At 44.6% G+C, this 13936-nt stretch overlaps 1 protein-coding gene across 1 annotated transcript in view; it reads right to left on the bottom strand.

The window, feature by feature from the left end:
• Positions 1 to 10847, bottom strand: part of LOC119172912 (adenylate cyclase type 10) — a 96414-nt gene extending 85567 nt beyond the window's left edge. Inside the window, exons 1-12 of the mRNA XM_075893195.1 lie at positions 10709 to 10847; positions 10268 to 10315; positions 8798 to 9004; positions 7636 to 7734; positions 7441 to 7479; positions 6986 to 7132; positions 5174 to 5391; positions 2735 to 2789; positions 2549 to 2637; positions 1735 to 1882; positions 620 to 732; positions 402 to 478 (exon numbers count right to left, since the gene is read on the bottom strand). Of these exons, the coding sequence (XP_075749310.1) occupies positions 402 to 478; positions 620 to 732; positions 1735 to 1882; positions 2549 to 2637; positions 2735 to 2789; positions 5174 to 5391; positions 6986 to 7132; positions 7441 to 7479; positions 7636 to 7734; positions 8798 to 9004; positions 10268 to 10307 (1232 nt within the window). The 5' untranslated portion in view covers positions 10308 to 10315; positions 10709 to 10847. The remainder of the gene's footprint in view (positions 1 to 401; positions 479 to 619; positions 733 to 1734; positions 1883 to 2548; positions 2638 to 2734; positions 2790 to 5173; positions 5392 to 6985; positions 7133 to 7440; positions 7480 to 7635; positions 7735 to 8797; positions 9005 to 10267; positions 10316 to 10708) is intronic.
• Between the last annotated feature and the right edge of the window lie 3089 nt (positions 10848 to 13936).

Here is a 13936-nt window from a genome sequence, read left to right as displayed (position 1 = left end):
GAACGAAAGACCTCCTGAGTGGGGTGATGTTGTGGCATGCGCTCTCCGAGCGATGAAAATGTGCCGGCTCGTTCAATCTCTTCTTAAGCCGCGCTCATCACCCCCGCTCACATCCGTTTACCCCGCAGTGGGTAAAACATACGATGCCTGGGCGCATGCTACCTGATAGCAGAGGCAGACACATGTAATTGCTAACGCATTAAGGAAGTAGCTAGGCCGAACACTAGCTACGCTTTTGATTACAGCCTTGCGTCACTATATTAAGATGCGTTTTTTTTTTAATCAGAAACATTGCAAGTTATTACGAGCACATGATACGGACAGTGCCTGCTGGAAAAGGCTTAACGCAAACCCATCCGCAATCGACACACGTGAATGTAACCAATGCCTTTCGCTCTCACCCGTGTATTCCTGGCGAAGCGGGTGGCCGATGATCCCACAGAACGTCATGCCGGAGGTAATACCCGCTGTCACCTTGCTGCGTCGACAGAAACGTTTGTACTCTTTAACATATATATTTGGCTAAAATCACGTTACCTGTATCCCATCCTCCGAGATGAATGCATCTTACAATCTCGGAGGCTACACCGCAAGAGTTATGATCGAGACACCTGCTCACATGTTCATGGCGCTGATCTCGTGGACGAGCTTGTTGCAGCACATTAGTGCATTGCACGTCTCGTTCTTGCCCTTGTATCCGGGCAGGCCGAAGACGGCCAAGAAGGAACAACCCTGCGCAAGAGGTCGCGGTAATTGGTTATTCAACTCAATATGCATACAACCTCTTCAGTGTGCTAGTGGAAAGCAGCAGGAATTCAACGGTTTCTCTAACGTTGCATAAACCTTCAAATATTGACTATGTGTTCAGCCGAAGAACAACACTATACATAAATTTAAAATCTCGCGACTTTGAGAGGACGAGCGTAAATGCTTACTTTATCAAATGTTATGACCTTGTTGAGAACACCTGTTGGAGAAATACGCCGCACACAATAACATTTGAGTGGTACGCTTCAACACGTTAGAGCTGACAAACTATCAGTGAGATAAGTGCTCGTTTTTAGCGCTAGCAAGTGTGAACGAAAAGAAAGAAAGGAAGCTTTCACGTAGCATCGGGAAGGGTGGTTCTAACGATATCGTTTTATTTATTTATCAACCTCGGAAGGGCACATACGCTCCCACACATGCATACACACATGCACACCTGCCTAAAGATTGGTTAAACTCCTGTAATGAAAGAAATCTCTCGCAACTCACCCGAAAGGAAGGAAACATCATTATATTGAAAATGAACGAATGAATTCGCGAATAAACGTCACGGCTCCATGTCATCATTGACATGTCTTTTGTTGTTTTACTCGAAACTCGTGCCAAAAGTAACTTTCACGTCGTCTGCAGGAAACGAGCCACATGACAGCCATCATATTTCTTCCCCTTACCACTTGCAGCCTCTGGAGCCCATGTCAAGCTTCCACCTGATACACATGTTCAACCAACTTCTCATGCACACATCGCTTACAGTTAGAGCCCAGCCTTAGAAAGGCCTCTCGGTACAAGCTGACGTTGGTCAGAAACTATTGTCGACGTGCTTGACGTCATCATACACATTTACGAAATCTCGCTGAAAGGGGTTGAGGAAAACACTGCCTACAAGAGAACCGTTTATTTTGAATGGTCGCTGACGAGGTAAAAAAAATCTGGTTGCACGAAGATTTACAGCGAGCCTAAACTTACCGTCCGTCTCTTTGAGAGCGGCGCTGATGATTCTGTAGAGCTGAGACAGCGTTGCCAGGTCGATGTCGATGAATTCGGGCATACAAATGAACACGATTGTCACATGCCTCATCTCGGAGAGGAAAATCAGCTCCTCCTGGGTCTTGATCTGGTGGGAGGGAAGAATACAGGAAACGCGAGTTAATGGCTGATAAGCTTGGTAGCTGGTATGAAAGAAACGCTTTTTGCCCATGAGAACAGAATACGCCACTCAAATCTATCCTGTTTGTAGCTGTGCTTTCTCTTAAACAAGCACAACAAAATAAAAATTGCAGCCATGCCTAACAACACCTTATTGCTACAATGCAGGCATAAGCATAGGCGGGATGCGGCCTCGAGAAGGGGATGGAGGTGTCTGTTTTAGATAGACAGATCAACGTATTAACGTTATTCCAGTAAGAACAAAGGAAAGAAGTGCAAGTTCAAGGGCTCCTTTTCTTTGTTAGGCACAAAACCAACGATGATGATAAGTAGAGTACCGGGAATGATATTAAAAGTGATTTTATTGTAAATGCCAAGAAAGTAAAGTGGACGAAAAATGAACTTACCTCCGTATAATCAGCAAGAACGCAAACACAAGAACAGTAGGAACAAGAAAACATATAGTAGTTTCGCAACCACCCGCTAAAGCCCATGCATGCAGGACTGCATCAAGTACCTTATTTGAAGTTGCTGTAGCATTCTCAAAGAACCATTTGGTTGAGCACATTGCTGTCTCGTGCCCGAGTGAGAGTGTCTGCTGCAAGGCGTTGCGCGCGACATATATGACACTCACATTGACGACCACGGGCGAGATGAACCGCTTGAGCAGAGGGGCGTCTTCGAAGTTGAGCGCGTACAGGGCAGGCCTCACTCCTGCGAAGGCTGCATTCCAACAAACGCGGTTTCAAAAACCAATTAGTTTCGTACCGCATCTATCCATCTCTTCCTTCGCGCAGCCCTCGATGCAAATCAACCTTACCCGACGTGAATGAAACCTTTTCTTCTTCAGTGACGCTAGGGTCAAAGCACAGGACCTGTAGAAAATAGCCATGTGCTATGTGAGATTTTTTTATTGCCACCTTGAAACGTTCGTAATTAAAACGGACTGATAGTAAACACCATTTATCGACAGTTTTGCCAGGTTATAGTAGGGGATACGGCAGGTGCATGCCAGTACACTCTTTCTGACGCCGGCAAAATAACTTCTAAGGTGGCATCCGTAAATGGAGGATACACAGTATTGAATTCTTTGATTATACATGTCGTTGATTTACTGCTAAGGTCAAGGCAGAAGTTTCAGTCGCGGCTTCAATGTGCCAGAAGTCGCGACGCTTCACATGGGCACAGGACTTAACAAAATCGCGGGCCGACATTTCTAATAACGTGGTACCGCGTTGCAGCTGGTAAAAACGCCACGTGCATTGAACAGATTTAATAAGCCCAGATTAATTTGCTCCCAAGCGGCGTCTCTACATACCTTGGTGTTTGTCGGCCGAGGCTGCGTTAATCACTCAGCTATTTCATCGATTAACAGTTGTTGTAGTCAAAGCCTTATAAGCAAGCATATACGGTAAGCTTTGCGCCAACAACGTCGCAAAATCAGAAACGCAGTTTAAAGATGGTTATATTGGGCTAAACAAATATGAGGGAATAAACTGCCACAGGAAATTTGACCTGAACTCAAAGAAAACAAATAACGAAAAAAGAAACATTCCCCGGTTAACGCTGTGAGGTCGCTACTATAGGCTCTTATAATCTCATTCTTAGAGATAAACCTTTTTGATAAACCTCTTTGTCTGTGCGCAAGACGTTTTAAGAAAAATTAAGATAGGATGGTTTATATGAACATTTTGTGCACGCACACACGCAAAAAAAGTTTTATTTAAGAATGCAACAACGACCAGCCCGAACGACTCTTGCGCTAATCTCAATTTTTCTCGTAACCATGACTCGTTTGCTCGCATGTAATTTTCACAGCACTAAAAAACAAACAAACCAAAAAAAGAGAAAACAACAGTTACACTGAATAATGTTTTTTATACTAAGGGTTTCCTATATCTCAGATTATGGATAATGACGTGAATAAAAAAATATAACACCCCCGAACAAGCCCAATTCTGCGTCGATACTATACAGTTGAATGCAGTCTAGGCAGTCCAGCTTTCAAGTATCCCAATGATTTCTTAATTTATAATATATTAAAGGCACACTCAATTCAAATAAAGTTTCAAGACGGGCATGTTGGTACGGCATATTTGAATAACACCACTCTATGTAACGGGACGCAAGAAGACAACAGAGAATGCGCCGTGTGTGCCTTCATGTTCTTGTGTCTCATTACATGGAACTACCATTGTTACTAAAATCAACGAAAACACTTTGTATTGAAAAATTGTATCTAAGGATCATCAGCTTCACCTTCATAAGTATAACAAACGAAAACAATGAAGGTGAGTGTTTGTTTATAAATTTCGTGCCGAAATCTCCTCATGCGGATTTGTAGCGTATATTTCTCGTGTTCTCGCGTCATTGAATTGAAATCTTCTGAAATCTGAAACCTGTTCGGTTAGGTATGTACCTCCCTCAAAGCACAATGTACTTTATTGACTAAGAACTATATACGTACCACCTAATAGACACCGGTGAAAGCTATGGCGTCATGGTTTTTGGTGTGGTAACTTCAAGTTAGCGTCACCACCTTCATGTTTTTTTTTTTTCGCGCGTTTTCTCGCTTTATCAAGAGCCTTCTCGCTGGAAGCGTGGTGACCTTATAATTGTGAGAGTAACGAGAATTCATTCCCTCTGCTACGGTTCCCACCTGATTTATTCATTCCAACGCTTCAAGTGAAAATTAGTTAACACTGTCCTTCGCATAACGTGATCTACTCTTGTCCGCTATAAGTCAGTTGTAGAATGTCGGCTAGCCACGTCCCAACAGTACGCCTATCATTTTTCGTTCCATGACACGTTTCGTGGTTATTATTTCTCTAGTTTCTTGCCCATGCTTTCACGAGTGGCGGTATACAATTACAGTTTTTCGTTGGAGAGAACGGCAAATTACGCGTTTTTGTTTTTACGCGTACACTGCCTGTAGTGATTTGCCTGTGTACGCTTGCATCTCATTTAACTTTATTTTAAAAGGTCGTTGTGACGTATATTATAGTAGCTCAATTCTCGCTTACTGAACACAAAAAAAATACCAATTATAGGTTGTGGTGGAGCTCGAGGGTATTTGAAAATTATATCAAAGAAGGTGCTTTGGTCATCAGGAGAAATTTTCCATGACCCTTCAGTCTATAGTGTTACTGTCCCGACCTGTGCATGATTAGAGATACCGGTTCGGGAAGTTTTTGCTCCGCACCGATGCAAGCTAATAATAGTAGGCAGTGTCTAGGCGTTGCCACAGTGACACAATTACCTTGACCATGTCCTCCGGCAGCGCGGTGTAAGTGTAGCGCGTGTGAACGCCCTTTTGCTCTAAGAAGTTCCAAGCCTCGGTGGTGAGTATGATATCGCCAGCCGTGCAGAGCATCTCGGCGTTGCGCACGTACTCAACCACGGTGCCGCTCGCGGAGTAGTGGACGTTGTCGAAATCGTCGTTGAAGAAGTGGTATTCGAGCATCCCCGTCGCGATGCCTGCGGAAGTAAGAGCAGTGCAGTCGTCAGCTGCCTCTGATAACGATTGTTGGACTTCTGACGTTTCAGAGCCACGACATGATTATGGGAAACGCCGTAATGAAGGCCTGCCGAAGCGTAGAACACCGGCTGCGGTTCTTTACCGTGCATTGAAGCCTCTGCACACGGGCTCCATCATTTCACCTCCATCGAAACGCAGCCGCCGCGCCAGGATTCGAATCCGCGACATCCGCGTCTATCTATCTATCTATCTATCTATCTATCTATCTATCTATCTATCTATCTATCTATCTATCTATCTATCTATCTATCTATCTATCTATCTATCTATCTATCTATCTATCTATCTATCTATCTATCTATCTATCTATCTATCTATCTATCTATCTATCTATCTATCTATCTGTCTATCTATCTGTCTATCTATCTATCTATCTGTTTATCTGTCTCTCTGTCTGTCTGTCTGTCTGTCTGTCTATCTATCTATCTATCTATCTATCTATCTATCTATCTATCTATCTATCTATCTATCTATCTATCTATCTATCTATCTATCTATCTATCTATCTATCTATCTATCTATCTATCTATCTATCATCTGTCTGTCTGTCTGTCTGTCTGTCTGTCTGTCTGTCTGTCTGTCTGTCTGTCTGTCTGTCTGTCTGTCTGTGCAGTGAATATGCAACATCGGTATTACGATACTTTAACGCGAAAAAAGCTTTACCTGGTTTATTTCGTTACCCTTCCGTGGGGCATACGACGTAAGCGCACCACGTCGCGAAATTCGTTTAGTGGCCCATGGAGAGGGTGTGTGTAAAGCACCAGTTTCATGGGTGTCACACGCGCCGAGCTGGACACGCGAACGTCTGTAATTGAAATTACGTTTTCTCGAGAGGCGCCGGTAGCTGCAGCCACGTGAGATTCCGTTTTGCTTGTCTTGAACGATAGATGGCGCTGCCAATATGCTGTGCCAACAGACATGTGCAGTTGCTGTGATCTGGTCGATCATGCCTAGCAAGTGTTCTGATCACTGTGTAAGAATGTTCAGGCGCCGACAAAGCGCGGGTCAGAGCGGCCACAGTATGTTCGGATACTTCATGGCACACACTGCTGCGAGCTGTTCGATGGCGCGGTGGTTAACGAACCCAGCGAAGCGGTGCTGGTGACTTGAGAATTACTCCGCCTATCTAGCGTTTTCGTTCGTGGTGGATCGAGACAGTAACACTCGAAGCGCGAAGAAAATGTCATTTCGGGTTAAAATGAGAAGGGAAACATGTTTAGAGATTCACTTAGATGAAAATGTCTCGTGCAGGATGCGAATGTCGTGAACACGCATCGATTGGACAGAACTCAAATTTCACACCACTCGCACGCACTAGCAGCCAAGTATATTAGAGGCGTTCAACCATCCAAACAGAAATAATTTTGGAACACCCAGCGTGTGATTGCCTAGAAAGTCTCTCACTTCTACTTGTATCTATTTACATCTCTCCTCAACCAAGTATTTGTGCTTGCATGCCTTGAATAAACGCCCACACTCGTACTCAAGGCCGCCATATTTAATAGTATTTATGAAGTTTGGGAAGCAAATCACCGATCTTGACACGCAGGGTGACGCCGATGCAGGTGGGCCACTCGCCGTAATTCTTCTGAATGTTCAGGCTACAGTCGACCACCGTCTGGATGGTGTCGGCCAGCGTGCTCTTGTCATCCGCCTTCCAGATGCAGAATATGGCGTCGCCTGCATTCACACGAGTACGAAACAGAGAACAGGAAATTGAGCGCCCTATAATAGACAACGAGTGGGTGCCGCGCAGAACTGACGCGCTCTATACTTGCACTTCGCACCTAGGAAGTCATAAACGCTGTTTCGCGTTGAGGCACAGGTTGACTATAGTGCGTGGGCGTGCAACAAAAGTTTTAAACTCAGCTGAATCGTGGTATTACACAAGGTCCCATAAGGAATTACATCGTACTAAAAATCGTCGAACGACTGTTCTAAACACAAATCATTCTATACAGAGGGCGCACTTATCCTTTGGCTCTTACCGGCAAATTTGAAGATGTCTCCACCAGCAGAAAATATGTCTGCACAAAACCAAATCGATGATCTTGTTAATATGAAGTACTTCCCAAGAGGTTGTCTTTGCTTTAGTATGCCGTGTTCTGCACTGCATGCACAAATAAAATGCAACCCGTTCTACAGCATAACTTGCGCGAGTCTTAGCACTCTGTCGTACTCACGCTGAATGATGTGCCCGAAGAAGTGGTTGAGAGTCCTGGTCAGGGCTTCGATGCCGAGAGCACCAGTCAACGAGTACGTCTCGGTGAGTGCAGTGAAGCCTGCAGGCATTTGTTGGTAATACCGAAGGAAACCGAGTAGGAAGTTGCTATGACAGAGGTCTGAACACACAACGATTGAAAAAGTGACTAGGAATAAAAAAACGTGCAGGCGACTCCAATCCACAGTTTATGTCTTGTATACTGACACTCGCGCATCGGCGTTCGTGTGCGCTGGTGTATGGTTGTTAACCCTTCGAGGGATCTGCCGAAATGGATCCCAAAGGGTGCTGTCGAAAGAAGCGCGTTTCTGAAATCTCCTGCGCCAGGTGCTGTTGCGATCCCAGCAGGCCACCAAGCAAAGCGCCCGTTCGCTCACTGAAGTCACCTACTTAATTCTCATTATTCTTCCTGACCGTTAATTGTATATCACGTCAAGTGAAATTATGTTCCGATATTTTATGTGTTAGATTCAACTCTTAACTTTAACCATACTCATTGATTTCCTACCAGTATAGTTTTGAAATCACATTTATAAATATTCGGAACACTGGAAGCGTGCAGCCAACTAGACGTACTCTAAAGAGAAACAAGGTTCCGTCAACTGAAGTAAGCCAGCGCCATCTGAAAACTCTCCAGTCAGTGGAGTGCAACATGCACAAGTCTGAACAAAAGGCCGTACAGCTATCTCTGAGTCACCACACTGACTTTATAAATGGGTCTGAGGCCCAGCGACATGATTGTCACCACGACTAGAGGGTAGCTTATAGTTAAATGGCAGCAGTTCGGCAGTGTTTTTCAGACAGCACCTAATAGTGCTGTCTGAAAGGATGCTATTGATGGTCTTTACAAAAATACATCTAATTATTTATTTGGCTGTTGCAACAGTGGCCCACAGGCAAAACATTGGCAGAATTGACTGCCTTTTTTAACGAACGTCATTACTTTCCCCGTGTAATTTCCCACCAACATTACGAACGAATCTGGTATGTAAACGAAATCCTGTTCCTCCTGGCACAAAGGTATTGGCTGCCGATTTCAGTTTTCGCGCCGCCCACTCTCATTTAGGGTGCGACACATAAGTGACGTCCATATTTTTGGTGACGTAAAGACCGGCTCGACTCACCCGAGATATCCGCAAAGAGGACGACGGTGAGGTTGGACTTGGCGAAGGGCAGCTTGGAGAGTTCGCGGTCGTGCACCACTTCGAGGCAAATGTCGGGCAGAAAGGTGCCGTTCAACAGCGTGCCGCTCACCGTCTCCGAAACGACCGGCATCAGATTGAGCAGGCATCGCGAGGCTGTCTTGTGGTCGCACGGCACCGTTTGCTCGGCTGCGCATGCGCAAATTCAGGACGCTGTGAGCACTTCGAGACGAAAGTAATTTTGTTAGCACTTAGTTGTCACGTACACGGCTCTTTGAAGAAACACGTGGACTCGCTGAAACGAGGCGCGCATGGGTAAAAAAGGGGAACCCTGCACGGACGTGGCTCACATTCGCTGTACTCTATCGATGGTGGTTAACCGCGCTAACTATAAGCGTCATTGTCACAGAAAAGGTTCCGCCACCACAATTATGCCGAATTATGTAACGACAGGACACGTTCTGTCGACTATTTCCCACGCGCACAAAAAGATGGCGCGTCGGATCAAAATGTCGAGCACTTTATTTGCTTCATTTTACTATACACCATTGTATGACAGACATACTCCAAACCCCACATATAAAAACAGGCCTGAAGTATTCATAAAAAAAATGTCCACTATATATATACTTTTATGGGCGTTTTTTTCAGTCACTAAGAAAATACGAAATGACGCAGCCATGCAGGTACTTTTTGATTCTTATTTATCTGAATCACAAACAAAAATTCTTTATGTTACAGTAGCGTAATACAAATAGTATGTCAACAAGTTCCACATTGTCTTTAAGCTATGGGAAATTGTCGAGCGACCAACGCTACGACAATGGTATCTATGTCATCAGTGCAGGACAGAGCTCCACTGCTAGAGCGAAGAGCCAAATTCCCTGATCATAGATGCCTCCCTCCTGAAACGTTTGTTCTAGCGACATTCACCGTCTGATGCTTTCTTAGCACCTAATATTGAAGTAGTAAAATCACTGTACATGCTACCATTAGGACGAAAGAGTTACGCATCTAGTGTTACGAATGCCGCTAACAACCATGCATCGCAGAGAAGCTGACGCTCGGGCCAATTTTCGGTATTTCTCGAGACCGCTGCCGGCGCCGCATCTAAATGTGTGGACACTAGTCGACAGTCAAGTTACGCTAATCTTCGACAGGCCAAACATGTCAATCGGTGGCACGGAAAGTCGTGTCACCGGCAAAAACGAAGTTATACTTCATCGCATAGCTGTGGTTGCTAGCCCCACCTAAGCGCCACTCTGCTACCTAGAAGTATTAACTCTAGCAGATAGCGCTTGCAGTTGCCAATGACAAGACTTTGTCCATCATTCACGGACGGCCGATTCCAGCGGTAACGCTGAGCCGAGCGTCCTTCCCAGCACTCAAAGAAGCGCTATAAAAGCTAGAACGTCGGATGAGACAATCACAGTAAGTGCGAAGCATGCTTACGTTCTTCCTTCTTCTCGTCTTTCTGGAGCAGATTCTTCATGTTGCTCGCTGAAAAACATGCAAAAAAGCGAACACTTACCAAGTTGCGTAAAAGGTATCTCCATAATATTCAAGAGTAAAAAAAATGGTTTGAATCGATAATGACTGCGTGGCGACATGCGAACTGCGTGCTGTCCGAGCCATAGACGAAGAGCTCAGAATACGTAATGCTTCGCCACCAAATACCACCCCATGAGAGCAACAAGCTTCTGGCACATCTACGGGTATAACCTCAGCTCAGTATAGTACTGCATAGAGCCTGGAAAAACATCGCAAAGGCAAACGCCCAGCAAAGGCAAACGGGAGCAAATAACTGACCAACTGACGTAATTGACGTAACTGGCAAACGAAAGGCAACTGCTGTGGGGCAGCCGGGAGAAAAATAAGAGTTCGTGTGCGAACCTTTCAGGTGTGGCTCAGCGAAGACCACGAAGTCAGATCCTAGGCGACGCAGTACGTGAGCAGCTCTGGCTCCACGCTCAAGCTCGGAGTCGGGCAGTCTAGTGCACCGGCTGGCAGAGCTCGCACATCTCGCGCATCTCGTGCAGTGCCCGGAACTCACGCGCAAGCGGCACACACAAAATAAATGGCTCATGGCAAGCCAGAAGCCCCTCTACAGTTACTGTACAGTTAAATGCTCAAGTCCACATGCTGAGGTAGATGTAAGAGTTTTGTCTTATGACCATCCTGGAGGATTTGCCAGGAATGGGGTAACTAGTTATAAAATATTTAAAATGTAGAAAAGAGAACAACTAGTCTTCCTGTTTAATAGGAATATTTTTGGTCAGAGTTACTATTTGGCGATAAGAAGGAGAAAGGGAACTGATTTGATTTTTAGCCAACATTATTCAAGTTCAGAATACAAAAAAAAGCTATAATGGCACCTGTGTTGGTTGAATATGAAAACTTAGATACGTGCTTGTACAGCGTAAATCTGTCTGACTTGCGTATATAATCTTAGGCGGCCTCGCGTACTTTCTCATCGCTGGGTTCAAGGGTATTTTTCATGTTACTTTTTTTTCTACCATTAGAAAAAAAAAACACCACAAACGCCACTAATATTTTTGTTTCGCTACAAATTGTCTTTATACTATTTCCCCCCACAAATTGTACTGCTGCATGATTAATGACTGTGGTCAGTTGAGCAATTATTCTAGGCAACAAAGAGCAAACAAACAAACAAACAAACAAATAAAAACAGAAGAACAAACAAACAAAGGGTCTGTTCACCTAGACGTACACAGCATACAGCCTGTTCTACCACCTATTTCTTCGTTTCCGTCATTGCGTACCTAATTCAGTGAGTTTCAAGTTTTTCGATGCGACTAGAACAAAATATTTTAAAAGAAAGTGGTTAACCACAACTAAATAAAAACAATGACTTATGGTTTGCCGCCCTGCGGGGCTCGTTGGACTACTTTTTTTATTAACTGAGATCCGTTATGCAAAGAATGTATTATTCGTTAGAGGGTCTAGTGCGTTTAATCACGTTGAACAGGACATTCTAGAACAACTGCTCTTAATGCTTGTAAAAATGTGCAGGAGTGATTAAACATTTTCATGTCGTTTTGTCATAGGATTACACGAAAAAGTGGCATGGAAACTTACGACAACCTGCCATCTTCCTTCTACGTCTTGCTGCACGTGCTGCGTGGAGACTTTCTCTGACGTTTAAAGGAATCCCGTAAAACATAAAGTGCCTAGATTCGGACGACTGATCCTGAGGAGCCCCAGGAAGTGGCCATTGTACTCGCCATGCAAGATGGTCGGATAGACTGGGTGCATAGCAGCTCTAAAGCGGCCGTCAGGGCATTCTAGAAAGACTCGGTAGCCCGGAAAGTAGTTAAAATTCTTAAAGGTGCCAAAAACGGTAGTATGCCTACACATTTCATCTTTTAGTTTGCTGCCCACGTCCATGCGATCAAGCGAGGGGGTTCCTCTAAACACGAGGCTGCACGTGGATTTATCGCTATACTACCGTCCCATCAGGCGACACATATGGGAGACAATAAGTCATCGAAAGTGTGCGCACGGGCACATGTGTCACAGCACAACACGCTTCATGTTTTGTCTAACAGGAAGCTATATTCTTCGTCTTGAGTGATAGATGGATAACTTATGCACCTGTTATTGAACTTAATGAAAAAAGCTTCGGCTATCTCACGCGTGCGCTGATCCACATGTCTATATTTGATGGAAGATTTTCTGCAAGTAGGGCACACATCCGCATGATCTACAATGCGCTGCATGACCTACAAATTTCATTTGAGAGTTCAGCACTGTGTCCCTTCTCTGTCCGTTCTAACCCATTGCGCTGTAAAACATTCCACGATGAACGTCCACCAACTCGCCCAACTCGCGATTCTGCTTCGAAGGCCAGCTGACTTGGATCCGTGCGGTATAGTTTCGAGCATGCCTCCCAGAAGAGGCTACAGGCCTCTATCTCTCTCTTTGGTTTCATGGAAGACGCGTTAACTAAAAGTATACGCAAGTGAACCAAAAGCTCATCCAACTCCGGGCTAGTGCTACCACTCACCCGAACAATTTAAATTGACTAAAGTTTCTTAAGTACAGAGCCGTTCAAGCAACGACTGTGTCATTGTCTCATGTCTCCCGTTGACGTCGCGCAAGTGACTATTGAATTTGTCGCACAGCTACTAAGAGAATGGGACAGGGGACAGAAAGTGGGGCGCGTTCTTCCCTCGCTTTTAAGAGGAGCACAACAAACTGTACCGAGAATTCCTACAAGTCAGCGCAGACCAACGTCCTTCTAAGTCATACTAGACTTTCCTAAAAGGCTATTGCAAATTATTTGACCGCGTTGAATGTTTTGCGTTAAGGGAGTGAGCATGATCTCAGAAGCAGCCCGTCATCGAGCGTGCCTCTCTTGTATTCGAGATCACTGTTTACACAACACAAACTTCCGCACCGAGAACACCCTTTTCATGTGGGTTGTGTCACACACAAGAAAATACACGTGAACTAACACAAAAGTCATCAAAAGAGTGGCTACTTGGGCTGCATGGTTGGCATTGTATTTTTGAAAGAAATATGCTTTCTTAGTGGGCAGGGAACGTTTCACAGTGAGTTCTATCCTATCTGTCTTCTTTCTGAAACGTTCCCTGCGCACCAAGAAAGTATATTATTTCTTTCAAAAATACAAAGAACTTTGTTTGCCACTCTTTGCGTTCTTCGTACAATTTTAACACATGATTACTTTGTAATTCGTGCCTGAGATACGTGCTGATTTCGCCCCCTGAGGTATGCATTATTGCTGACGTTACATGATCTCGGTTGTTTCGGATGGTCAAGTTTCAGTGTGAACCGAAAAACGATGCAAAAATTTCAGCTTCTCTCTGGAACGAAATGATAACGTTTCAGTTACGTTTTCGTTTTGGTCAATTATGTTGTCTCCTTTTTGGTTTTTGGTTTGCGTTTCGTTCCGACACACTGAACAAGACAGGCAAGATAAACAGAAATAGGCAAGTTAAAACAAGGAATGACACAAAGAGAGGGTAAACGCGAAGGTCTCCTGGAAAGCACACAAGGATAGCCGAATTAGAAGAATCCGTGTTGCAATATGTAGTCGAAGGGACACGTTTGCCGAACCATCTACAACACCTTTGCTAC

The sequence above is a fragment of the Rhipicephalus microplus genome, chromosome 4 (assembly GCF_043290135.1).
Source record: "Rhipicephalus microplus isolate Deutch F79 chromosome 4, USDA_Rmic, whole genome shotgun sequence".
NCBI lineage: Eukaryota > Metazoa > Arthropoda > Arachnida > Ixodida > Ixodidae > Rhipicephalus > Rhipicephalus microplus.
Note: the sequence above shows the minus strand (reverse complement) of the source record. Positions and strands in the feature narration are given on the sequence as shown.